The sequence below is a fragment of the Hetaerina americana genome, unplaced genomic scaffold (assembly GCF_022747635.1).
Source record: "Hetaerina americana unplaced genomic scaffold, ioHetAmer1.1.p SCAF_5, whole genome shotgun sequence".
Taxonomy (NCBI): Eukaryota; Metazoa; Arthropoda; class Insecta; order Odonata; family Calopterygidae; genus Hetaerina; species Hetaerina americana.
In genome coordinates, this window is record NW_027287095.1 from 44049278 (window position 1) to 44075470 (window position 26193).

Consider the following 26193-nt stretch of genomic DNA (forward strand, 5'->3'; position numbering starts at 1 on the left):
CCATATTAGGCAACATCTTGATTGTGGGAGGTTTTGATACATATGGAAGATATTCTCCTCTAATCTTGTGCATCGTTGATTGCTGATGGTCTCTAATGACTCCATATGATACAATGGAGTCCCAAAGTGTAAGAAAATACCATTTTAATATGAAATAAACGTATTTAAATAATACATAGGAATTGTTGAATACCTCCAAAAATTAAATCAGACGTAATTCCTATGAATATTTGAAAAAACAACGCTCATACATGCTTCATTGAAATTTTTCATTTTTCAAATCTATTTCCATTATTAAAAAAACGAATTGTATTGGAAAGTATGGTTGCCACTCTTCTCCATGATATTTAATTATTACCACCGACCAGTTGATTGAACTTCAATTTAATCAGATTTCAATGTAGGTTCTATGGATGAATTTTGTTCATGGAGTATACAGCCATTGAACAATGAATATAACAACAAGAGAGTTTCAATTTTCTATGATATATTATGTTAATGGAAATAAATGATTTAGTATTTTCACTTGTCACTATAAATTGTAAAAGTACTTTTATTTCTTCCTTAAAAATTTCTCTGTTCTTCCTAAATGTATGGAATGTATCCACCCAAATACAGTGTTAAATTTAAACATATATTCTTTGCACGTATATTTTTCATAGTTGATTAAGAAGGCTTTTCTTGCATATACTATTATTATTATTATTGTGACTTTTCAAACATTTTTTCACATCTTTCATAAATGTTGTTGATCGACATTTATGATTTTGACAAAAAACATTTTACTCTAAGGAGATCTATCAAAGACAATATGAAGCAATAATCTATGGTTTCACACATTTTTTCCAGTTCTTCAGTGGGCTCAGCAGAGGAAATATGTGAAGTATATTATGCTGCCCTAAACTTTCGTGACGTCATGACTGCCACAGGAAAATTAGCTGTTGAAGTTGTGTGCCCTCATCGCCTCAAGCAGGTAATTCAATGATTGCCATTTGGCACAAGATCAATATTAAATAAACTGAAGAAGGTCAATAATGATTTAAAATTTAGTATCAAGTGAGAGGAGTACTACGCCCACCATAAACACAACACGGCCGGTTTATTTGTGACCACATAAATAAAATAAATAACTACAATTTTAATGTAACCCTAGCTTGGATTTCCACCCCCTATTTGTAGGTTTTATAATATAGAGACACAAATTGCTTTCCTATCTCTTCTTATTGTCCTGGAAATAGTTTTTGTCGCTAATTCCAAATTCAAATTTGCATTGCTTCATCTCACTCAAGCATTATGGGGAAACAGATTATTATTATTAATAAGAGTGATAAATATTAAGAGTAATCTACCAGCGGGGTATGAATGCTATGGATTCAATACCTAAGTCTACAACATTTCTAAAGCCCAATAACTTAGATAACCAGTGAATAACATATTTTAACTCTGAAGACATGAGGACTAGTTGCACTGATCTTCTCCGATCATGTGAAATTGAAAAGCAACAAACTAAATTTAACAATCTGTTGATATTTGACTATGCTGATAAAAATACTCAAAGTAAGCTAAATTCAAATATAAAAATGGCACCAATGCGTGAAATTGGTGTCAAAGGCTTATTTTAGAATCTAGTGACACTAGAAAATTAGGCAATTATATTTTTAAGATGCAAAAACAAGTAAAGATTGGGAATACTCAGGAATAGGATTCTGATAAATGATGATCTAAATTTAATATTAAATATATCAAGGAGGAGACTTGAATCCTCCAATGATGAGGAGGGAAATAAATAAAGTCTGTATATTGAGATAAGGTGCTTTTTCATCTTCGTATCAAGTTCTTACCCCTGGTAGTGATTAAAACCTTATTTAAAAGTTTCAATCAAAAGCTAATGAAAGACTACACTTCATGCTAACCAGTGAGCACTTCATGTACTATGATCAGATAGGTCAATAATCAAAGCATAATTAGGAATTTATGATCGTAATGGAGAAGGTGAAGTGGGCAGAAAGGAAAACAAATGAGGAAGTGTTGGGGGAGGTGAGGGTATTGTTGGGAGAAATCTAAAGGAGGTAGAAAAAATGGATGAAGGGAATATTGATCAGAAGTGGGATTTGAAGACTGTGATAGAGGGAAGAATGTTGGAAAAATGAGGAAGGAATAAGAAAGGGATGTTGGGTGGAATGAAGGCAGGGTGGCAGTTTAAATAGGGGCTTATTGTCGAGTAGGATGTTGAGTTGTGCTTGTTAGGAGAGACAAGGGGATTGTTGCTGTATATTTGAAAACTACATCCATCCAAACTTACCTTAACTATTAGATAACTGCAAAATTTCTTATGAGGTAAGTATTTTTTTCATATTTTCAATATATCAGAATTCTTCATACTTCTTTGGTATTAAACTTCTCCAAACTCCTTGGTGACTTTGATTGTAAATTAATTTTTCTCCAAAACAAGTGCCCCCCTAAATCCAGCTCACCCATTGGAGCCAAGCTTTACCAGCTCTTGCAAATCCTTATTTCTTTACCCCTGCACAGACATAGAATTGAAAAATATTTTTCAGAATCTACGAAATAAATTTAGTTCAGGATTGGATGAGATTCCCAGCCCAGTTCTTAAACGCTCATTTCATCTGATCAGGACACCTCTATTACATATTATAAATGAATCCCTGCTGCAAGGAATATTCCCACCTCCTTTGAAAGTTGCAAAAGTTATCCTGCTCTATAAAAAGAAAAGTAGCCCCCACGAAATGAATTCTTATCGCCCAATATCTCTCCTAAATCAGTTTAGCAAAATATTTGAGAAAGTGTTTCTCAATCGCCTCATCCCATATGTTGAATCTGAGAAGATTCTGTCAAAATTTCAGCATGGTTTTCGGCAGAATAGGTCCACCAAATCTGCTACTTATCAGGCAATTGATAATATATTGACAGCTCTTGATTGCAAGTTAGAATCTGTAGGAATGTTCTTTGATTTTTCTGACGCATTTGGCTCAGTAAATCACAATTTACTATTGCAAAAAATGCATAAATATGGCATTAGGGGCAATGCACATGACTGGTTAGTCTCATATCTTCAGGGCCGTCAGCAGCATGTGGTATTGCTCAATGATGGAAAAAAATTCATCTCTCCTGGTAAAGTTGTATGCCAAGGTGTCCCACAGGGTTCAGTTCTGGGTCCTATCCTGTTTCTCCTCTACATTAATGACTTACCTGAGAATATAAGAACCAACGAAAGGGATGATCCACTCCTATTTGCAGACGATACCAGTATCATACTCACTGCCTCTACAGTCCAAAGTTTAACAAACAATGCTAAACAAACCGTTCAACATCTGAACTCATGGTGTAGCAGAAATCAGCTGAATTTAAATGTGGAAAAGTCCCAACTACTTTACTTTGCTAATAAAAACAAAAACATGGCCACTTTTGCAATTGAATCAAGTGGAAAACTAATTCCCCAAGCGCCCCATGCAAAATTCCTAGGAATAGTTCTAGACGGGCGGTTGTCCTGGTGGGAGCATATATGTCACCTGGGCAAAAAAATGAATACCATTTGCTTCCTTATTAGAAGCATCAGGTTTACCGTAACAATGGATGTCCTCATGTCAATATACGAGGGTCATCCGGAAAGTAGTACCCGTTCGTGCCGCATGAAGTGCTGACGACGCGAGTAGCCGCTGGACGAGGTCAGATAGCTTCAGTGGCTTGTCTGCCTTCTCTGAGCCAAGTTGCGTGACGCTAGCATTGCCTGTGTTGTTTCTGTGATTGTTTATAATGTTTAAAAAAATTGAGAACGCCGCCAGTTGTGAAGTGAGGGCAGTGATTAAATTCCTCAATGCAAGAAACGTTCGCCCATGTGATATTCATCGCCAATTAAAGGAGGTGTATGGAGACAATGTAATGGACGAGTCGTCTGTTCGGCGGTGGTGTCGCAACTTCAACATGGGGAGGGGGAACACACACGACGATGAGCGTTCGGAGAGACCGTCTGTCATTACAGACCAACTGGTGAGCTCAGTTGACGAATTCGTGAGGAACGATCGGCGCGTCACAATTGATGACTTCTGTGAGCATTTTCCCAATGTTTCTCGAACAATTGTTCATGAAATTGTTAAACACCATCTGCATTATGCAAAAATTTGTGCAAGATGGGTCCCTCGCGTATCTCAATGAGCTGGCGGCGAAGGACTATGCAGCAGGAATACAGAAACTTGTCACACGTTATGACAAATGCCTTAATTTGCTTGGAGATTATGTTGAGAAGTAGTTTAAAGTATCCTCTTTCAAATAAAATTTTTTATGTTTGTTAATATTTACTTTTGTGTCTTTAATTCACGAACGGGTACTACTTTCCGGATGACCCTCGTATTATGCAAATATCTACTCCTGTTTAGTATATAGTATCCTTTTCTGGGGTTCTTCTCCGCTTGCAGACACAATATTTAAAATTCAAAAGCGAGCCGTACGGCTAATTGTCAACGCAGAGCATAATGCTCCTTGTCGTCCATTATTCCATAAATTGAACATTCTACCTTTGCCATGTATTTATATCTATGTATTACTGGTGTACACCTTTGTAAACCTTTCAATGTATGACCCAAATTGTGGTATTCACCACTATGGGACCAGGTCTAAAAATGATCTGCACCGAACTTACGTAAGAACTAGAACCACCGCACTAGGCCCTAAATCTATGGGTCTCCTTATGTTTAATAAGCTAAACGACGACCTGAAATCCAGCACAAACATTTATCTATTTAAAAGAAAATTGAGAGCTTTTCTTCAAAGGAATTTGTTCTATTCTATTAGGAATTTCATGGAACATGAAACTTAGAATAGGCATATGTATTTACATTGTGCATTATTGTATATATTGACATGTCCTATACTATGTACAATTTTTTTTGTATGATGGTCTCTGGACAAATAAAAATTATTATTATTATTATTATTAGATTTTTATATAAGTACCTCTAGAGAAGTCTCTGATGGGTGAAGAAAGGTCATTTGACATGAGAATTCTTCATTATTTGTTTTTTAAACATGCATAAGTGGTAAATTTATTTACTAAAAGCATAATGACCAACTTTCATTTTATATGTGGCATTCATGAAATACAAAAATGCCAATACTCACTAGGAAGCACAAGAAGGACATAGTATGAATATGAAGGGGAAAAAACTTTGGATTCAGAGTTGTAAATGGGATTATCATTTCACAGTTAAAAACAAGCATTTATATCATCTTCAGCTAGTTCATAAGAGTAACTCAAAGTGGGACCAATAAATATTTTTTTTAATATTTAAATTTAGAGCAATTATGGTGGCACTTTGGACCTCTGACTTGTATAGGTTAAGAATAACTACATTTAGCAGGCATTTCATGTGAATCCCAAGCCCAGTTTTAATTTTGACTCTATTTTTATGAATTAGGAATGTGTCCAAGGATTGGAATTCTCTGGAAGAGCTTCCAATGGTAGAAGAGTAATGGGAATGGTACCTTCTGGAGCTCTTGCAACTGCTGTTAAAGCTGATAAATATCTAATGTGGAATGTTCCACCAGAATGGACTCTGGAAGAAGCAGCAACTGTGCCAGTTGTCTATTCCACTGTAAGTAAAATATAGTAAGGGATATACAATTTTTATGAAGGAGCCAATAAGAAATTTATGGACATCAATTTGATATCATGGCTTTTCAATATTTAGCAATATGGGTATTTACTTAAGTTCTTGTTTCACCCATTTCAAAAAAATATCTGTATGAATGCTATTATAGAAGAGCATATAAAAAGCAATGCTTAACTGTGATAACGGTGAAAAAACACCTACCAAGACAGAAAAATGTTAGAATTATTAAAAGTGATTGTTTCCTGAAATCATCTCAAGCCAGACATTTAGATTTTGCTTAATCTACGTCCTTCACCCTTCTCCCTTACGAAATGTGTAAGGGTATTAGTATAAAATAAAAATTGGACCGTTATTGATGCACATTTAAACTCTTATTTATACTTATACAATCTGCTTTAATTAAAATTCTCTTCATTTTGTTAAGTGAGGTAAAACTTTCCAAAAAATCAATTTTTTACCATCTGACATGAGGTTATTTCTATCCAAAATGCCACCGCTTATATCTGGATAAGAAAATTTACATATTAATCAAGAAAGTCAGTTAGTAAAAAGGCTGTAAGAATGTCCGAGTAGAGCACATCTGTAACTAAGGGTTATCAGTTGTACAATTCATCAACCTACTAGTGGAATCTATTTAAGCCCTATAGCCAAGTAATGTCTAGAAAAAATGTTCATTAGTTCAATACATTTATGAGATACTATATTGAAAATGTTCAAATGGCAAATTTGGGGCTGAATTTCAGTCTCCTATTTCTTCAGCCACACTAACTGAACAATTTCTTGCTTTCATTGAAATTAATTACCTACCTGAGCTAGGAACAATGTTATCCTTCCAATATTTCCAGGCATATTACGCATTGGTCCTGAGAGGTGGACTACAAGGAGGAGAGTCAGTTTTGGTGCATGCTGGCAGTGGTGGAGTTGGACAGGCAGCCATTTCAATTGCTTTGCATGCAGGCTGTATTGTATACACAACTGTTGGGACGCCTGAGAAGAAAGCCTTCCTTTTAAGTCGATTCCCTCAGGTTAGTTAATGAATGATTTAAAGTGTTTTGATTCCTTGAGACATATTAAATCATTTAGGCAGACATAACAACACTACTGTGAAAATAAATGAATGATTTGGTATGAATGAATGTATTCCTATTATTTCATTTTTATTTATAATTATTTTGTATACCACATGTACTGAGCTCAATTTTCATATCTAATGTATCATATATTTTTAAGCCAAAACTGGAACTGTTGTAACCAACTCCTAATTTTGCAGATTGATTTTTCATTTGCATGAAATATTTCTTTTCACTAAAATTAATTAATTTTCTTTCCTGCACAACTTAGTTGAAGGCAAATCACATAGGACACTCCCGCGATACCAGCTTTGAGCAGAAGGTGCTGCAGCAAACTAAAGGACGAGGGGTGGACTTGATTCTTAATTCATTAGCTGGAGAAAAGTTGAGAGCCTCAGTCCGATGCCTAGCACCACATGGCCGCTTCCTTGAAATTGGAAAATTTGATCTCGCCAATGACAACCCCCTTGGTATGTTGACATAATATATTGTATATATTATTAACATCACAAAATATTTCTGTGGAGGGTTCATCTTGACATACAGGAATGATAATCTTTTTATTATTCATCAATTTTAACTATGAAAAAAACTAAAATAAACTATAACTTCATTTGACTAAACGAAATATGGATGATGAACAATAAATTTCACTAAATGCTATAGTAAACCCCAAATTATTTATGGGTGGACTATCTTTGGAGGTTAAGTATGCAACATTTTTATTGATTGATATTTTGAAGTTTTTAAAATATGCAAATACTAGATATATGCTATACTGTTAGTGTTTATCTGCAAGCAGGAGCTATGAAATATGTTATCATACCATTTAACTCAGTATACTGCTGGTATATTTTTTATTGTAGTTACCCATTGAAAATATATTATCTATCAGCACATATGATCTAAATACTTTAATCATATATCAACAGGATAAAGCAGGAGAACAAACAGGAAAAATATTTAAAATGGTCCATTGCTGATAACATGGATGACTGTAGAAATTAAGTTCCAACAAATGACAAATTTACACACTGTTTGATCACAATTAGCTAAAAATACCAAATTTAAACAAACGGCTCATAGGAAATTCCGGATATCTGCTTTTCACTTTATTTAGTTCAGCTACCAAAGCATCATCTGGCACCATGCATTTCTAAGGGATTTAAAGGATAAGTGTTCAGACTGAATAATGTGAATACAAATTCATGAAATAATCATAAATCTGTGCACTATATCACAGTCCATGGGGCTAGAGCCAACTTTTAAACAATACATGTTGCCTTAGACAAATTCACAGATAATGCAGGAAATTTTGCAACAGTAACTTTAGCTGAGTTACCACTGGTATGCATACAAATGCAAGGTATTTCACCATGGATCATTTTCATCCTAGTCCAGGGGAATGATTTTTCAACTGTAAAATTTCTTGCACATGTGTACACACCCCAGTTGATGACTTTGCTGCAGTTGCTTTTGTGGCATTTCCCACAGTATCTTTGAAAGGTAAGCAAGAAAGTCACAGATATGGTGTGGACACAATGACAAAACTTATGGAGCTATATTCCAAAAGAAAAGTAAAGAGTTGTAATTTTAAAACTGCAAAGTGTACTTCCCTTATTTCTTGCCCATTTCCATGTAGAAATAGATTTGAGGTCTCTTCACCAAGAGGGATATTTTTTGACTAAAAACTTTCCTTTTGCCATGAATACATGGGACTTAAAATGCAATAAGCAATAATCAACCTTGCATGTAAAGCAAAAATTCTGACAATCAATTTATATCCAGACAATGTTTAAGGCGACTAAAGGTGCTACAACTGCATATTTTTTCCCATTTCACTAATAACCCCTACTGTTTTCTCCATAGGAATGGAGGTTTTCTTGAAAGATACTGCTTTCCATGGAGTGATGCTAGATCTCCTCTTTGAAGCTCCACCAGAGGATAAGTTCCAAATTCACCATATTGTCGAAGAAGGAATTGCTTCAGGAGCAGTACGACCACTTCCTAGAACAACTTTTAATCATCAGCAAGTTGAACAAGCTTTCAGGTACAACAGATGGAAAACTTCAATGGGATAATTTCTGTGGCACTTTTTTCACTCATTTAAACACATGAGACCTTGCATTGGAAATATGAAGCAGGTGGTGGTCAGAGAGCCAAAACAGTGAGATGTACTATTTTAAGTTCCTTTCAGGAAAATTATCAATATTTCCCTAATTACTAATGTAGCAAATAAAAGTTTTTGACCGGGTACCCCAAGCAATCAAATAAACTTAAAGAATAGAAGATAATGGCTATGCCCATTGATATAAATAATGAATGTTAACCAAGGGCCATAATTTTAAAGAGGCAAAAGATCTGGACATGCATGAAGGAAAAATCCACTCAGACACAAGAAAATTAAAAGAACTAATCTTAGACTCCAGGGAGCATGACTAATGCTGAAGTTTAAAATACATTGGGAGGAGAGAAGTTGGTCGCGGAAATCCAAAAAAGGCTTAACCAAGGGCCATAATTTTAAAGAGGCAAAAGATCTGGACATGCATGAAGGAAAAATCCACTCAGACAAAAGAAAATTAAAAGAACTTATACTAGACTCCAGAGAGCATAACAAATGCTGAAGTTTAAAATATATTGGGAGGAGAGAAGTTGGTCAGGGAAATCAAAAAAAGGCTTACAAAGTGTATGGAGGAAATTTTGAAAGATAGTGGGATGTTAAAGGAATTTTAGAAGGGAGAATGTTGAGTAAACAAGGCATAGGAAGGAAGAGAATAGGCTTTTTAGACATCGTGAAGGCGGATAGAGGTTATAAAGAAAGAACTAATGTAGGGCACAAAAAAGGAAGTTTATTAACTCATGATACTTTGGAGATGATAGTTATTAGGGACTGTCTAAAGCATACTTTCAATAGGCAGAATACCTTGAATAAATGAAATGAATCCTAGATTGCTACCCCTTGCATTTCGGAAATATTTCCTTAGATGTGGCTTTTCCACGGGAGTGGTCAATACAAAGACGGAAGAAGAGGAAACTGCACCTAGCTAGCAGATTAGGGAAAAGTGCTACTAAGTCATTAAATACATCAGTTTAAATGAAAATGAAGAAGGTGATGACATTGAAGAACAGAGCATAAATATCTTGTCCAAAGGTATTCTACATTTTCAGACTCAATCAATTTCCAATGAAGGCAAAAGAAGCAATACAATTTTTATAATCAACTTTTAGGGAAGTATAGAAAAGGTCATTGTAACTTACAAAACTTACAAATTCAAAATTAATACTGCACAAAAAATGTTGCATACTATTTTTAATCATAAAGAATTAAATTAATTGGGTATTATTGCATTCATATACATCTATGATGACCAGATACCTAGGCTGGGATCTAGCCTAGGTTTTTTTAAGTTCAATTGTACATTCCAAAATATTATATGCTATCTTCACATACACATCTTTGGAGATAATATGACAAACATATTTTTTTAGCTATTTAGCCTAGTATTCAATCTGCTTTGCCCATCTCTACATTTCATCACTAAGAGATAAAGAACTAACACAGTAAAATAAGATATTTCCAGGGTAAGTATAGCTATTGCAAAAAGGAAAACCTGAGACATGGAACATTTTTCAAGTACATTGACATTCCACAATGAACAAGCTTGAGTGTATATAATTTCTAACTTATTCCAACCAATTCCCTTAGCAACTACATCTTCAAAACATATTCTGACCATTAGTTGAGTAATACCTGTACTTCTCTATGTAAAAATTGACATTTTTCCCCAGGATAAATTCTGCTCTACATGAAATTGTCCTATGATATTTTCATAATTTGTGAAAAATTAAATTTTACATTAAATCAGAAAGCATAAAATGAAGATACAACTGCACTAAGGTTTTATTGTTTAGATATTTTTTTAACGCTTAGAAATATTCCTTTGAGTTAATATAGAGTAAATAATGAGTATTGGCTTTATTCTTTCCATTATTTTAATTATTTTGAGTGAGCTAAGAGTGTCCATTATAACCACTATAGGTACATGGCATCAGGAAAGCACATTGGGAAAGTCCTTATACAAGTCAGGGATGAAGAAAAGGGCTGGAGTGGAAGAGGACCAGCAGTGCCACAGCCTGTGGATATAAAGGCCCTGCCTCGTTTCTACTGTGACCCAGATATGTCTTATGTTATTATTGGTAAATTATTTTTTTTCAAAGGCATACATGGAATTGGCTGTATGGTATTGATACATTATAATGTAATTTGCATGAATGTGATCCTTTTCATTATTAGTTCATAAATATAAGTTTTTGCATGCATATATAAAAAAACATTTTTTTCAATTTTCTCATGTAAATGTTGTTTCCACAAAAAATTTGTTTTTAATAAAAATTCTTCAATAAGCAATATTGCAATAACAATTATAATTGCAAGCATTGAAATAAACTGAAAGCATTTAAGTCTAGATAAAATTTCTTTGCCTCTACTACAGCTATTAAACATAAAATGACATTCTTGAGAAGGCTTTTGCGGTGTGCAAATAATTAAGATCTAAGTCTTCCAGGATTCTGTGTTGGTCAATATTTCTGGATGAACAGTTTTGCCAGCATTGTAATCGGTGACTTCAGATCGGCAACTGCAACACCAGCTAAACTATTGTCCCAGAAATGTGGACCAATACAGAGTAAATACCAGAAGACTTAGATCGTCAATCAAATGACTTTCATTAGTACTAAAATTATAAAATAACTGTTATCAACATAATTTCAATCTTTGTGTATAGCATGTTTCTCTAGTTCATCTGAATTATTTTTATTTTTGCAATATTTTTTCAATTATTATAACATTTGATATAATGGCATTAATTTTAATTTTTTTGCAATACATGCACAAACTACAAAAGTCATGCATACCCAAAAGTGTATGATTAATCATTATTAATAGTTTCCTCATTGATGTCATTATAGATGTTATGATAATTAACCATTTTCATGTCTATACTATCCTGAAAACCATAGGAATGACCTAATAAGTACCTAATTATAAAATCTGGTAATCATAAGTGCATATTTCAGAAAGTAAGTTTGTTAGGCATTGTGATCACTTATCATATTGAATTCCACCATAAATACTTTCATTTTTTCCGGTTAAAATAAATTTGTTCATATAAGTATTAAAGAAAAAATGCAGTAAAATCTTGTTACTTTGAAATTCAAGGGTTAAAAATTTATACTTTAAGATATTCGGGTTTAGAATAAATAGCCTTGAGAATAACTTCTAATGATTCTGTATTTGAATGTAAAATTAAATTGCCATTTTCTCTGCACATTATAATACACGTGCCCTGTACTAGGGAAAATTACCAGGAAAGTTTGTTCTATATTTTAAGTTATGTTTAGGAAGGAAGCTATCACAACTGCAAGTATTTAATGAAAAATTGAATGTCTCTCTGTGGGCATGAATCAGTAAACTGTGCAATTCTGCCCACTGACCTATACTATGAAATCAGCACAACTAATTATTTCTGAACAAATAATGAAATTCTTGCTTCTGTTGAAATGGATCATTTTTCTATGGATGGTTCTGCTCCTTGAACCACAGCAATATTCTCTGATATTACAACTCTCACACATGGACCTTCAAGTGGGTCAACACTATCCTAATATTTTCACATTTCATTAAATGCTCCCCGACACAACATGTTTTTCTTATTTTGCCCAAATCATATGGCAAAATAAAAAAAACATATCCTATTTTGATGATAAAATGCAGTTCTTTGCATATTAGTATTTTTCATGAATTATGGCTTTAGCAAAATGTATGGTGATATCATTGACTTCATAGAAACAAGTTCCTAAAAAAATATACAACATATTTATACTATCATCGATAAGCACAAGCATAAATAATTGGTTAACATTAAACTTCAAATGGCTGTAAATAGATTTCAGTCCAACTAATTGAAAAAGAATTTAGCAGGTGATTGGCAATGTATAATCTGAATGTCATTACACTTGTTGATAATACTGAAAGAATATTTTTTGCAGGTACACAAAAATTTCAAATTATATTAATATGGTCTGAACTTTTCAAAAATAAAATACACATTTATTTCTGTGGTTTTTTGCAGGAGGTTTAGGAGGAGTTGGCCTTGAGTTAGCTGATTGGCTAGTGACTCGTGGATGCAAAAAATTACTTTTATCATCCAGGCAAGGGGTTCACAATGGTTACCAGTCCTTCCGTCTAGGATTATGGCAATCTGAAGGAGTTAATGTCATTGTATCAAAGGCTAATGTAGCTTCTCCAGAAGGCTGTGAATGTCTACTAAAGGAAGCTGTTTCCTTGGGTCCTGTGGATGCAATATTTAATCTAGCAGCTGTAAGTACAGAAATCAGAACTCAGTCAGTGTAACTAGTGGGAACATGAAATATTGTCGGGCAGGTTTTGGTAGAATCCAAAAAAACCATTAAAATGTTGCAATTTTGAAGAACAAACTTGTAGGCTTCATTATGATTATTACATCCATGGAAATATAAACATATTAAACAGATCTTAATGTGGTATTATAGATAATTAGGCCACTTTCTGTGAGCCCTTATGATCACCTAATAATGAGCCCCACTGTAAACATTATTATTTTATTGTTCGTACCTAAAAAACAGCAAAAAATCCATGTTTCAAAGTCTGTTTTTCTATTTTTTTTTTGAAAGGTGCTAACAGATTCACTCCTGGAGAACCAGACAGAGGAAGCATTTTGGGAAGCATGGAAACCAAAGGCCCAAGCATTGGACTGCCTGGATAAAGCCTCCCGAGTACATTGCTCAAAATTAAGCCACTTTGTTGCCTTCTCTAGTGTTTCCTGTGGCCGTGGGCATGGAGGACAAACAACATATGGATTAGCCAATTCTACAATGGAAGCCATATGTCGTGCACGCCGCAAGGTAGGGCTGCCTGCTTTGGCAGTACAGTGGGGAGCTGTTGGGGATGTAGGATTGGTGGCAGAGGCTGGGGCAGCTGGTGGGGTCTCGACCAGGAGGGCTCCTGTGGTTGGAGAGGGTCCAGGGGCTGAGGTGGCCACCAAGAAATCCACAGCACATATGCCAGAAGTGGTTGTTGGGGGCACCCTTCAACAGAAATTAGTTTGCTGCCTTTCTACCCTAGACTTCTTTCTCTGCAGAGAGTCCCACACACATCCAGATAAAACATCTCCAGTAGTGACAAGCATGGTGGTTGCCGAGAAAGGTGCCAGAGGTTCCAGGTCTAACTCGGGTGTAGTGGACACCGTAGCTGATATACTTGGTATGCTAAATAAGTCTGGTAGTTTTTAATAGATGGTTCGGTCACATACATTGCAATAGGGAATTTAAATCCATTATTAAGAGATGGATATTAAATGAAAATCAATATAAGAGAGTTTATGGAGGATTCCTATCTATTTTCTACCAAAATATTTTCTGACAATTTTAATGTTCAACAATTACTTTTATGAAAATGTTTTCATAATTCTTACAATCAAACTAATCTAATTAACTTATTGTTTTAATTCATTTGCACTTGATACAATTTGAAAGCTGTAAAGAAACATTTGAGGAAAAATTAATTCATAAAAATAAGGCTTATAGCATCTTCAGCCTGGAAGAATTAGCAGTTTAATGTATTTCAATTGTGAAATAATCAAAATCTTGAATGATTTATATTTTTATCATGCAACTTTTTACTAAAGAACAGAGATAAATTTAAAGGAATTCAAACACTGGTTGACATATTACATAAACAGGCACTGTTAGAATACTAATTAATAGATAAGAAAATATAGTAACACATGGGTTCTCAGCGTAGGTACAAATTGAATTGTTTCAGGTATGATATAGTGGCTTTAAAGCATATCAATGACCAAATAATAGCACTTTTCTACTGGTTAAAAAATTTATTACAGACTAAGTTTCAATTGAATAGATTATCTTCTGGTATGAAGATTCTGTATTAAATTGAAACTTGGTAATACATTTTAAACTAGTGAAAAAGTGCCATTGAGCTGCGATACAATGCCTACCAGCAAGCGGGTGGGAATACTACAACTTGATCATTCACGTTGTTAAATTTGACAATGGAGTGTGTGCAAGATTCAGTGCCCATCTCATTGAAAGGAGGCAAATATTCAGAATGTACAATGTGCTTTACGTCCTGCCCTCCCCCTCTTTAAAAGATATCACTTCCTCTATTTAATATGCCTCAACCATAGCCATCACAAACCTAAAACAAGTGGCAAATATTCTGAGAAGTATGAGCAATGCACCCACATGTTCTTTGCTTTTAATTGCCAATAATAGTTCAATAAAAGAAAAAGAAATTTTTAGAGTAAGAAGAATTCAAAGAAAGATATCAGGAAACCAGTAATAAACTTAAGATTAAATAAACTTCATTGGTGACATAAGTATTAAAATCAATGTAACCACACCAAAATATCTCGCAAAATTGTTAAAATATTGCAAATATCAATTTATTTTCTGCAAAAAGAATAACTTATGCATGGGGTGTGATAGCCTAGCGGGTAGAAGCTTTAACTATTTACTGAAATTTTATGGGCTCAAATCGGGGTAAAGTATTCAGAGACACCCAGTTACCTTCAACCTGCATGATTTCTCAAAAACCCTTAGAGGTAAAGAAAGTAATGCACCTACTCTGAATGTGTAAATTTTGCACACTGTACAAATTATTAAGAGGTAAACTCCACCAACATGAACCAAACTAACTTTCAGTTTGATTGCTGTAATTGGTGTTATACATAATTTTAATGTTTTCATTTTTTTTCTTACAACTTCTTCAGGTATACGGGATTTAAAAACTGTGAGTCCAAATTCAACCTTGGCTGAATTAGGAATGGATTCAATGATGGCGGTTGAGATTAAACAGACGTTGGAAAGGGAATTTGAATTATTTCTCACACCCCAGGATGTAAGATCTTTATCATTTGCAAGGTTGGCTGAGTTGTCATCCTCCCTGTCTCATCAACCCACAGTCCAGTCAGTGGTATGTATATAATACTCTGCTAACTTCCATGTAGAACTTTATGGGGTGTGGTAGTCCAGGGGGTAGATCATTGACCACAGGGCCCAGGTATGGTTCCCAGGCATGCCTTTGGGCACCCTCAATTTCACTCAAGCTGAGTGATTTTTCAAGTAACAGATCTTTCTGGGATGGCATAGGTAGCACATGGAAAGGAACTGGCCTCCCTACCTTGATGTGTGAATTTCATATGCCAATGGGCTTAGCACTAGGTAAATTTTATCTGCATCAATCAAAGTGATCTTCGGGTTTAAAATTTTTTTGGCTGAATTTAAAAAACAAGAGTTTGAAATTTTGATAATATTCTTTGGAAATATAACTTTATGAACAAACAAAAGTTCTACTAAAAAATCTCTGTAATCTCTCTCATTTTCTAGATTTGTTATTTCTAGCAATTTTTAGTAGCCATAGATCTATACCATCTGTCTTGTCATAAGACTAGGCAGAGTTTTGGTTAAGGAAATAAATACGAGATGATCAAATGTTACCATCTAAAATAATCGGTTTAATGCTTAACTGCTCAATAAGCTCTGACTCTTTATCACCACCACTACCTGTCGTCATATCTCTACCATTTGCCCCAAAGGTTGAACATTATTGCAAACTTAAAAATCAAGGTATTGATGGATTAATTTATTACAGTATTCATAAAAAACCAGTTCTCATTCATGGGATTTCAATTTACATTGCACATTTTTACATGCATTTCCTATGCAAATCAATGCCTTAATGTAATGTCATTATAATCACAAGTAATCTTAGCAATCAATGACATATTATAGAAGATGTTTAAAAATAGAAAATTTTCAGTTGGTAAAAGCTTGCAAGCTTGGGGGTATATTATACTAACTGCAATTTCCCCTACATTTTCGAGCCTTCTTTGCAGGGAGTTTATTGAAATGTTACTTTCATACTTCCACCATCAGAGTTCTATTACTTTTGAAGGCTAAAATTAAGTTATTTTTATAGAATTTTGTTTAAAACTTGTTTTTGTTTGGGAGTTTGGTTAATCATTTGGTTTAAAATTAACTTTTCAATTTTTTACCCAGATAGGCATTTATTATTAAAATATTTAGCCAAAGCATGATTCATGATCATTATATTCAGGCTTTCCTAATATAGCTACTTCATTTTTATAATACTTTAAAAATTGTCTCAGATATCACAGGCCCATTAATTGTATGTTATTCTTGTTATTTTAAGGCCCCAGGTAATGAGGAAGGCCAGAATGAAGTACAGAGCATTGATGGGCTAGGATTTGATTTCCTGCAACGAGTTTTAGGTGAAGAGCTCACTGATATAGCACCTCTGCTGGTTCTCCAATCTCTTTCCCCACTTGAGGGAGCTGGAATTCTCCCAGTTTTCATGTTGCCAGGCATAGAAGGAATGGGAGCTGTATTGGAACCTCTAGCAAGAGAAATGAGGTACCCAGTGGTATCACTACAAATGGGTAATGATGCCCCAACATCCTCTATCCCAGATATGGCTTCATATCTCATCAAGGTAAATGTGAGAAGACATTGTTACCAAGAGGGGAGGAGAAGGGAAAGAGCATAACCTCCTTTGGATTTTTGGTGGTGTCATAAATTTCAAATACACTACACCCTACTAGCACAAAAAGGTTGAGATTGGAATTCAAGGATATCTTGTAATACATACAGGGTGTGGCAACATAATTTAAAGGGGTTTTGCTTTATACAAAAGGAAGTTATGTTGCAGCACCCTGTATTTGGGAATCCCTGTTTAATATCTATCATATCCTTTCTGGCTTGTAATAGTCATAACTGATGCCACTGATTACAATCACTAAAAATTCAGGCCTAAAAACCCAATTCAATTGCTCTATAAACAATTTTAAGATCAGAAGCATTAAGTCAAGTTTACAATATAATACAGTTAATGTGTCAAATTCAATGTCATTAGTGGAAAATCTGTACAGTAACAAGGCTTAGTGAATATGAGGAGTGTCAGATATGCATTTAAGATCTTAACTCATTGCCATATTTGATGCCATGCAAGGACACGAAGCACCAGCATATCAGTCATAACCTCATTTCTAGGGAACACACAAGAAAAAAGTTTTCAATCTATGCAAAAGCATGACACCAACTTAATTTTTTGGTTTCTTTTAATAATTCACTCAGTAAAAAGAGCATGCACTTTTTTGTTAGGATTGGTTGAGACAGAAAATGATCAAGTTAATTTGATATCTCGCTAGTGACTCTTTTGACATTGCAGAAGCAAGAAACATGTTATTTTCATCTTGTAATAGCAATGAGCTTAATAATAATCCCAGCAACAACATTCTTCAATAGAATAATAAATATTTTATAAAAGTAAATATATATAATAATCTAAATCAAATGGAGTCAAAGTAGGTAGTATTGACCATCTTGGGTAAAGATAATAATTAGTATTAAATATTAACCCATGGAGTTTGAATCTTCGCATAAAAGATGTGAGAAATATTTTAACCATAATTTTGAAAAACGTGTCAAATATGCCATCAAATATGGCATATAAGACAATTTATGGCATATATTTTATATGAGAAAAATAAAACATTTAAAAGATATTTCAGCAAATTCACTAGACATTTTTTAAAGATTTTTCTTGGCTATGGCGCAGGCAGCCAGAAATATATATTATATCAATATTTAATGCTTTATGAGCTTCTAGGGTGACTTATTGACTGAGCACTTTAATCCTACACAGAACATGCACTGAGGTAAAGGGGGAGGCAATGTTGATGAGATAGTTTAGTTTGTCTTTCACTTCTCTCCCCAAAGATTTCAACCCTTATTTGCTCATGTTAAATTTTTATTTGAGTAGAAATAATGAATGCATTGAATTTTCCTACATTTTCAAATCAGAATTGACAGAGATACATGCCCATAACTGTTTCATATTGATGGAATTGGAAAGGATTATAGAAAGGTGTATCACTACAGGAGAATCAAAAGTAAAATTATGATGCACTAATTTGCTGTGGACTAACAATAACTTTTTATTCCACAGAACATGAGGAAAATGCATGACATGAATGATACTCGTCGACCATACAATTTTGTGGGCTATTCTTTTGGTGCTGTTCTGGCCCTTGAAATGGTATCGCAACTGGAGGAAGAGATGCAAGAAAACAGTAATCTGAAGAGGTCTATTTCACTTGTACTCATTGATGGATCAACTGATTACCTTCAGCAATTAGTCAGAGCAACTCTTCTTGAAAAAAAGAATACAGAAAATGAAGAAAAGGAGTACTTACCAGTGACACAGATCCAACAAGGGGAGAAAGAAGCCTTGACATTACTGCAGAGTAACCTTCTCTGCCACATTTTTAACTATCTTCCGACAGGGCTGGACATGAAAGAGGTAGAGTAAACACAATCATTAATTCCTCTCGAGGGAACAATCATAAGTGTGATGAGAATAGAATTATCTTAGGATTTCTACCTAGATTTTCCTTCAACGACAAACTTATTGAGCTTTTGCAATATATATTTTTGTTAAATTCAGTATTGTATTATACCTGATATACTAAATACCTCATGACTTGGTAGTACCACCTCACAATTGGTAGATTTGTCACAACTAAAAGTGTGGCAACAAATATCCTAAAAAAATTGTTGCTGAAAAGATGCAGACAGATATATTAATTCCTAATGCTTTCAATGAAAACTTGCATTAAATAAAATGTTTAATCTTAACAGAACTGAGAATGAGATAAGTACAAGTATTCATCTTTATTGCCTTTAAGATGAGACACCTGAACTTCATAGGAAATGATTGAACATTTAGCTATTACAGACTCAAATATTTTTTAATGTAGAAATTATTAAAAATATTGTATGAACATTGACTAAAAATAACTATCATCATAAAATACATTGGTCTTGAATGAGTAGAGAATGAGAATGAGCAGAAACAAATTGCAAAGTTCATTCTAACCCGATTCACAAACCATACTCATCCTAAAAATGAACCGCCTTCAAAAATGTATCATTTAATCCCCAAATCAAATATTTACATATATTTTTATTACTTAGCTTAAATACCAATATTAGGATACTTATATTCACATTTCCTATTATTGTAGAATTTTTTTTGCAGGATCATTGAATTCATGTGCAGAATATGCTTTCCTTATTGTAGAAATGATTGCATTTACCGCAAAAAAGTCATCCTCCTCCAAAAATCACTACAACTAATTCTGCTTAATATGCAAAATCAGAGCAAATTTTACAAATAAGAAGTTCAAAGATTTTTAAAAACACTTCTCTCCAGATTTTACTTCCTATTCTCCATTTTTATCCCAGAATTCACATTTGCAAGTAACAAGCAAAAAGCAAAGCAAAACAATTGCATTGTAATGCTTACTTAGCAGATGACTCCATTAAAAGTTACTGTCATGGAATCTCCTGCAATTTCTTGGAATTTGTCGAAGGTAATGCACCCTTCTATTTTAAGTGGGCTTTAACCTCATGGACTGCGGCGATTTGTGCATGACTACGAATGCGTGTTCAATTTAATGAATGGCACATTCTGTCATATTTTGTCACATTTTGTTTGTTTAAAGCCCCCAAAATTTCTGAGTGTAAGAGGACACCTAGGTAGCTTAACTGGCATAAAGCACTTGGCCGGACATCTAGGGATCCGAGTTCAAATCCCAGTCAAGGTAAATGATCCTTACACTCTGAAATCATCGTATTGTAAAGCAAAATGCTCTTTCATTTCAGAGTGAAAAGATGGTGTTTATATTTATATATATATATATATATATATATATATATATATATATATATATATATATATATATATATTAATGATATGAAGAATGAAAAAAATCAGTACTTAAAACAAAGGTACCATAAAATCCATGGATTTCATACAATAGCATATATATTAATAGTTGGCATTTATTTATTCAGTTGCATCAACAGCTGATGAAGTTGAAGGATTGGCAGACTCGCTGCAAGCATGCAGTTAGCCTTATGCCCAAATCAGTGGGACACTCCCCAGAATTTTTGTTGTCTACCATGTCAGCAGTCTACTCTCGTATAATGGCACTCATAAACTACACCCCAAGAGGGAAACGAAACACTCAGGTCACTCTGATACGCACAAAGCATTCTTCAATCCAATTAGATGAAGATTATGGACTTGGAAAGGTATGTTACAGTCTCATTACTTTTTTTATTTGGTTTACAGCAAACCTTGTTAGAGTTGAATATTGGAGGGATAGCTAAGACAGAATAATTCTTGCATGCTAAATAACACCTGCTGTAAGTTTTTTCCAATGATTCCCCATCAGCTGTGTGACTCAGTTGCTGCAAGGAACTAGGCAAGATTCTCAAGCAGTAACATGAAGAGTAAAAACTTTCAGAAAGTCAGAGGGTATAATTACAGGTGTTCTTTGAGGGAAACATTTGATAGTGATGGGGGATTGAAATGTGATGGTGGGCAAAGGAAGGGATGGTAGTGATGCAGGGAACTATGGTTTAGGAACAAGGAATGACCGGGAGGAGGGAGAAATAAGAATTCTGCAGGAAACAGGGGTTAATAATCACCAATACCTGTTATAGACGACACAAAAAGCATAGGTATATATGGAAAATGCCAGGTGACTTGGAATGGTATCAGTTAAGACTATATTATGGCTAGGCTCACATATAGGAACAGCATGATGAATTTGCAGTTTCCCAGGAGCGAATGCCAACTCACGCCACAATTTAGTAAACATGAAGTGAATTCAAAATGAAGAAACAGGAAAGGCGATTTTGGAAATGGAACATAAAAGCATTAACTGTATCAACAAGTAAGGAGTACCAGCAGGCTGTAGAGAAAATCTTGAATAAGGGAAAAAAGCCGAGTACTATCGAGGAAAAATGGAAATATATCAAAAAAGGGATATCAGAAGCTGCTAAAGAAACTATAGGAACTGTTAATGGGAAAAGTACAAGGAAACCATGGATCACAGATGAGATCATCAGAAAGATAGATGAGAGAAGGAAATGGAAGAATGTAAACACAGAGTTAGGTAGAATGGAGTATAAAGAGTTAAATAATAAATTGTCACAGTAGCCAAAAGAGCCAAAGAAGTATGGTGGAAGATGCAGTGCAAGAATATGGAAGTTTACAGAGGAAGAGTAAAATTGGTGACCTATACAAGAAAGTTAAAAAATTATCCAAAAGTAAGAGGGGAAAGTCTGTGTGAACAACTAGAGACCAGTCAGGGAAAATTAGAATTTTCCTAATTCATAGCATGTATGAGGGAGGAAATTAGCCAGAAGATTTTAGATGGCCAGATCGGTGTTCATTCTCATCCTAAAGAATGATTGGCAGCCATAAGTGAGGAGTATATAAAATCAGCTTGATTTCACAGGAAGCAAAAGTGGTTCTCGGGATCATCAATAAGAGAATGGAGACCAAGGCAAATGATTACTCAGGGGATGGTCAATTTGAGTTCAGTAAGGAGAGAGGTATTTGTGATACCATTGCAGGAATGAGGTCACTAATAGAAAGGAATATAGAATACAATTATGATGTATTTGTTTCATAGATTTTCAAAGGTTGAGTTGGGTAGAATCAATGAATGTTTGGCAGGAAATAGGAGTAGATTGGTGAGATAAGACATTTATCAACAACCATACATGTCACAGACTGCTCAGGTGCAAGTGGTAGATGGAGACTCAGGATAGGCAGTGTTAGGAACAAGGATAAGACAGGGGTGTCCATTATCACCTGTGATGTTCAACATACATGTGGTGGAAATGGTAAAAGAGGCATAGGAAGAAATGGGGGTAGGAATAAAAATCAGTCTGGAATTCATGAAATCGGATTTGCTGATGACCAAGCTTTAAATTGTCAGTCAGCCAAGGGGTTGCGGGCATTACTGAGTACTTTGGATTGTCAACGCAATAGGCATGGGATTAGAATGAATGTAAATAAAACAAAGGTTATGTGGTTTTCTAGAAAGAAAAAGGCTACTCCAAACTTAAAATGAGGGCAAAGACTAGAGCAGGTAAAACATCTCGGAGGTGTGTTGGACCTAAATGGTCAAAGTAGAGGAGACATATGGGGAAGAATTACATTAGGCAAAGAAGCTTTCACAAGCAGGGAATTAATGACTGGGATGTTGAGTAAGGAGGTTAAGAAATGGTTCATGAAAACTTTAATAGAGAGAGTGGTTTTGTACAGTGTGGACACATGGTCTTTGAAACAAGATGACAGAAGTAGATAGGAAGCTTTTGAAATGTGGGTGTGGAGATGGATTGAAAAGGTGAAATGGACTGAAAGGAAACCAAACAAGGAAGGACTAGGCATGGTGGGGAAGGAGAGAGGATTGTTGGGAGAAATCAAAACGACGCAGGAAACGATGCAGGGCATTTTGATTGTCAATAGGATATTGAAGACTGTGATGGACGGGAGAACATTAGATAAATGAGGAAGGGGAAGGAATAGGATAGGCAGGTTGAACAGAATGAGGGAAGGAAGGAAGTATGTAGATTTTAGAGACTTACTAGTGTAGGATGTCAGGTAGTGTTTTCTAGAAGTAAGTAAATGTATTGCTGCACAATTACATAGGCTGTGTTAATCCAAAACCCACCTTAACTTGTAGAATACCAATTATAATATTTATTAATTTTAATTATGTCGCAATGAACATTTACCCACACAGATTTAAGTCACTGAATAGTCGAATACAAAAAGTCTAGACACCAAGCTTGAAATAACAGTGTGCCCGCTCATAAATTATGAAGAAATTTCCAGATCATTCCTGGATTTAAGAAATGCCATAGATCATGAGCGGAGTGATTAAAAAATAACTGAATAGAGAAGATAGAGATTAAATAACACAAGTGAGCGATTAATTCACTATATAATTGGCTACTTAGTAATGGCGATCTGAAAATACAGCAAGTACCATTTTCTTATTGCACTGAATGTTGCATGAAGTATTGCATCTGGGGATTAACTGTGACCAGTCTCTCTCACAAAAGAAGTTCACTATGAAGACATTATATGCTGCTTCAAATGGTGGCAAGAGATGATGAAATTACACCAGAGCATCTGTAGGTACAATTTAATTTGCATTCTTAATTTTAAATCTCTGGATTACTTCAAATTTTATGACTAAATCTAAGGTATTTCAAGACTTAAGGCCTTTGCAAGACAACTCTTACATAGGTAACCTTCAAAAAGGTGATACTGAACTGAAATAAGCTTCATCTAAGCAATATAAAAGATTACCAACCACCTGTTAAAGACACTATATTCCATTAGACTAGAGGATTAAGTTGGACTAATTTATTAGTAGATATAGTGCGCTGCATTAACCATACTAGCTTATAACTCACACTACTTTGTTCCAAGTGCTCTTCCAGCCAAATTTTGTTCATTTGGCTTCTCCTACGTTGTTTTAGTCACAGATGGATGTTAACTTACATGCTCTTTTTATATGGAGAAGAGGGGCAGCACTACAGTATGGTACTAGATTTGCCTTTCCACAATATTAGCTCTTCACAGGAAATTATCTCTGTTCTGCTGCACCAAATATGACAAATTTACAAAGACGAAAGGGTGGAGCTAATATACCAAAATAAATATAGCATGTCAATTTATTTTTATGCAATTATTCAACAAACATGTGGTTTTATGTGCTGTGGTAACCTGGTGCACAGTAAATTTGGCTATTGACCAAACAGTCCTGGATTAAAATCTAGGTGATACCTATGGACACATCCAGCTTTGTCCAAGCTGTATGATTTTCTGGATAGCTACCTGATCTCAAGGAGAAACAATAGATGCCCCAGGAAATGGGGTCCTTGCTCCTCTACCCTAATAGCTGAATTTCATGCACCACTTAGGCTTTTTACAAGATGACTTTCACCCATACTTATTAAATCTTCCTTTGAATTGATTACTGTGGCTTGAGATATTTGAAATGTCACATCACTGATATACTTTTCAAGAAAATCTCTCCTAAATTCTCATATTTCAAGTTATTTTTATGGATTAACTCCTTTCCAGTTTTTTCCAGGGCTATTAAAATTATAACATTAATCCTATTAAGCATCACAGTTCTTCTTTACCAATACAATTATTAACTTTTCAGTATTTCAAGCAGAAGATCTCTATCCAGTATGTAGATGGAAACCATATAACCATCCTGGAGAAGAAAATGACAGCTAATATACTGAATGAAGAAGTTGCAGCATAGAAAATGCATCAAATAATTTATATCATCCCTCTTCTCATACCATTTAAACATTGTGCAGCAACTTCCCCGAGTTGCTCTTCATGCACATTTAGTATCAGCTGTACACACATTTTTTTGAGGTTAGATTAAAATTTTGAAAAAGTAATACCGAGTTATTTATGAGACTTAAAATATTTAAATATATTCAAATACATATATATTGGTACAGACATGTTTTTACTAACCCAATATGAGACAAAGAAGGGGGTACTTACAGCAAGAATGCAAGTAGTTGCAAGAAAATTTTAACAACATTATGCATAACATTATACCAGCATTCACTCACAGCTTTTGATAGTGATATTTTAATACATTTTTGGTTTTGAGACCTTGAAGACATTGATTGAGAAGACCTAAACAGGAGCCTTGTAAGATGCAAATTATAACATAAAACTCAATACTTAGAGGAAACAAATTAGAAGTTATTTTACCATGATATAAGCACATATTAGCAGTGGATAAGTTATCATAATCACTAATTCTGTCGTAAATAGACTTCTGCTTCTCAAAAATTGTAAAATTTCTAATAACGGTCACATCAATTAAATATGTGTAAAGCATGAAGTAATTCCTAAAATAAACTATTTTATAAGTCTGAAATATCAGAAACAATAGGAACAAAAAAGAATTTAAGTTAACCCCAGAAAATTTAGCGACATTTTTCAAAAAGGCAGTTAAAAAGGTAGTAGGTGTTGGTGTGAGAAAACCGCTCACAATTAATTAGGAGGTCATGTTCTCCTTATCACTCAAAACCTTTCATTATATATTTTTATATAGTAGATTCACCTGATAATTTTTGGCCTTTATGAAGGAAATATCTTCCCACATAGACCTCATCCGAACATATATTTCCATTGAGATGATCATTACATAATTTCAATAGAGCATTAAGTTTGAAGGATCAATATTTCATACCTGATGTAAAGTCATCACAGGAGAAGTTATCATTTTAGAAATTCTCTGTTAGGTATTTTATGATGTCCTCAAATGCTATGTCACCATTAACATATTATTCATAAAGAAGAGTACAATGTGGAATGCCAGAGAAATTCCACAATGCAATTGGCTTTGTGTTACAACCAATCACCATATTCAGCTTGTCTATTTTTCCAAGGAGAAATTTTTTGGAAAACCCCTTGGAAGTATCCCTACCTACTGGCAAAACAAGAC

At 34.4% G+C, this 26193-nt stretch overlaps 1 protein-coding gene across 1 annotated transcript in view; it reads left to right on the forward strand.

Annotated features, from left to right (window-relative positions):
• LOC139693648 (fatty acid synthase-like) overlaps nucleotides 1–25035 on the forward strand; it is a 49706-nt gene extending 24671 nt beyond the window's left edge. The window contains exons 23-36 of the mRNA XM_071591888.1: nucleotides 850–973; nucleotides 5433–5609; nucleotides 6473–6652; nucleotides 6969–7167; nucleotides 8567–8747; nucleotides 10737–10894; nucleotides 12829–13076; nucleotides 13409–13715; nucleotides 13803–13997; nucleotides 15526–15728; nucleotides 16968–17267; nucleotides 18783–19136; nucleotides 20693–20932; nucleotides 24880–25035. Of these exons, the coding sequence (XP_071447989.1) occupies nucleotides 850–973; nucleotides 5433–5609; nucleotides 6473–6652; nucleotides 6969–7167; nucleotides 8567–8747; nucleotides 10737–10894; nucleotides 12829–13076; nucleotides 13409–13715; nucleotides 13803–13997; nucleotides 15526–15728; nucleotides 16968–17267; nucleotides 18783–19136; nucleotides 20693–20932; nucleotides 24880–24984 (2971 nt within the window). The 3' untranslated portion in view covers nucleotides 24985–25035. The remainder of the gene's footprint in view (nucleotides 1–849; nucleotides 974–5432; nucleotides 5610–6472; nucleotides 6653–6968; nucleotides 7168–8566; nucleotides 8748–10736; nucleotides 10895–12828; nucleotides 13077–13408; nucleotides 13716–13802; nucleotides 13998–15525; nucleotides 15729–16967; nucleotides 17268–18782; nucleotides 19137–20692; nucleotides 20933–24879) is intronic.
• The last annotated feature ends 1158 nt before the right edge of the window (nucleotides 25036–26193 follow it).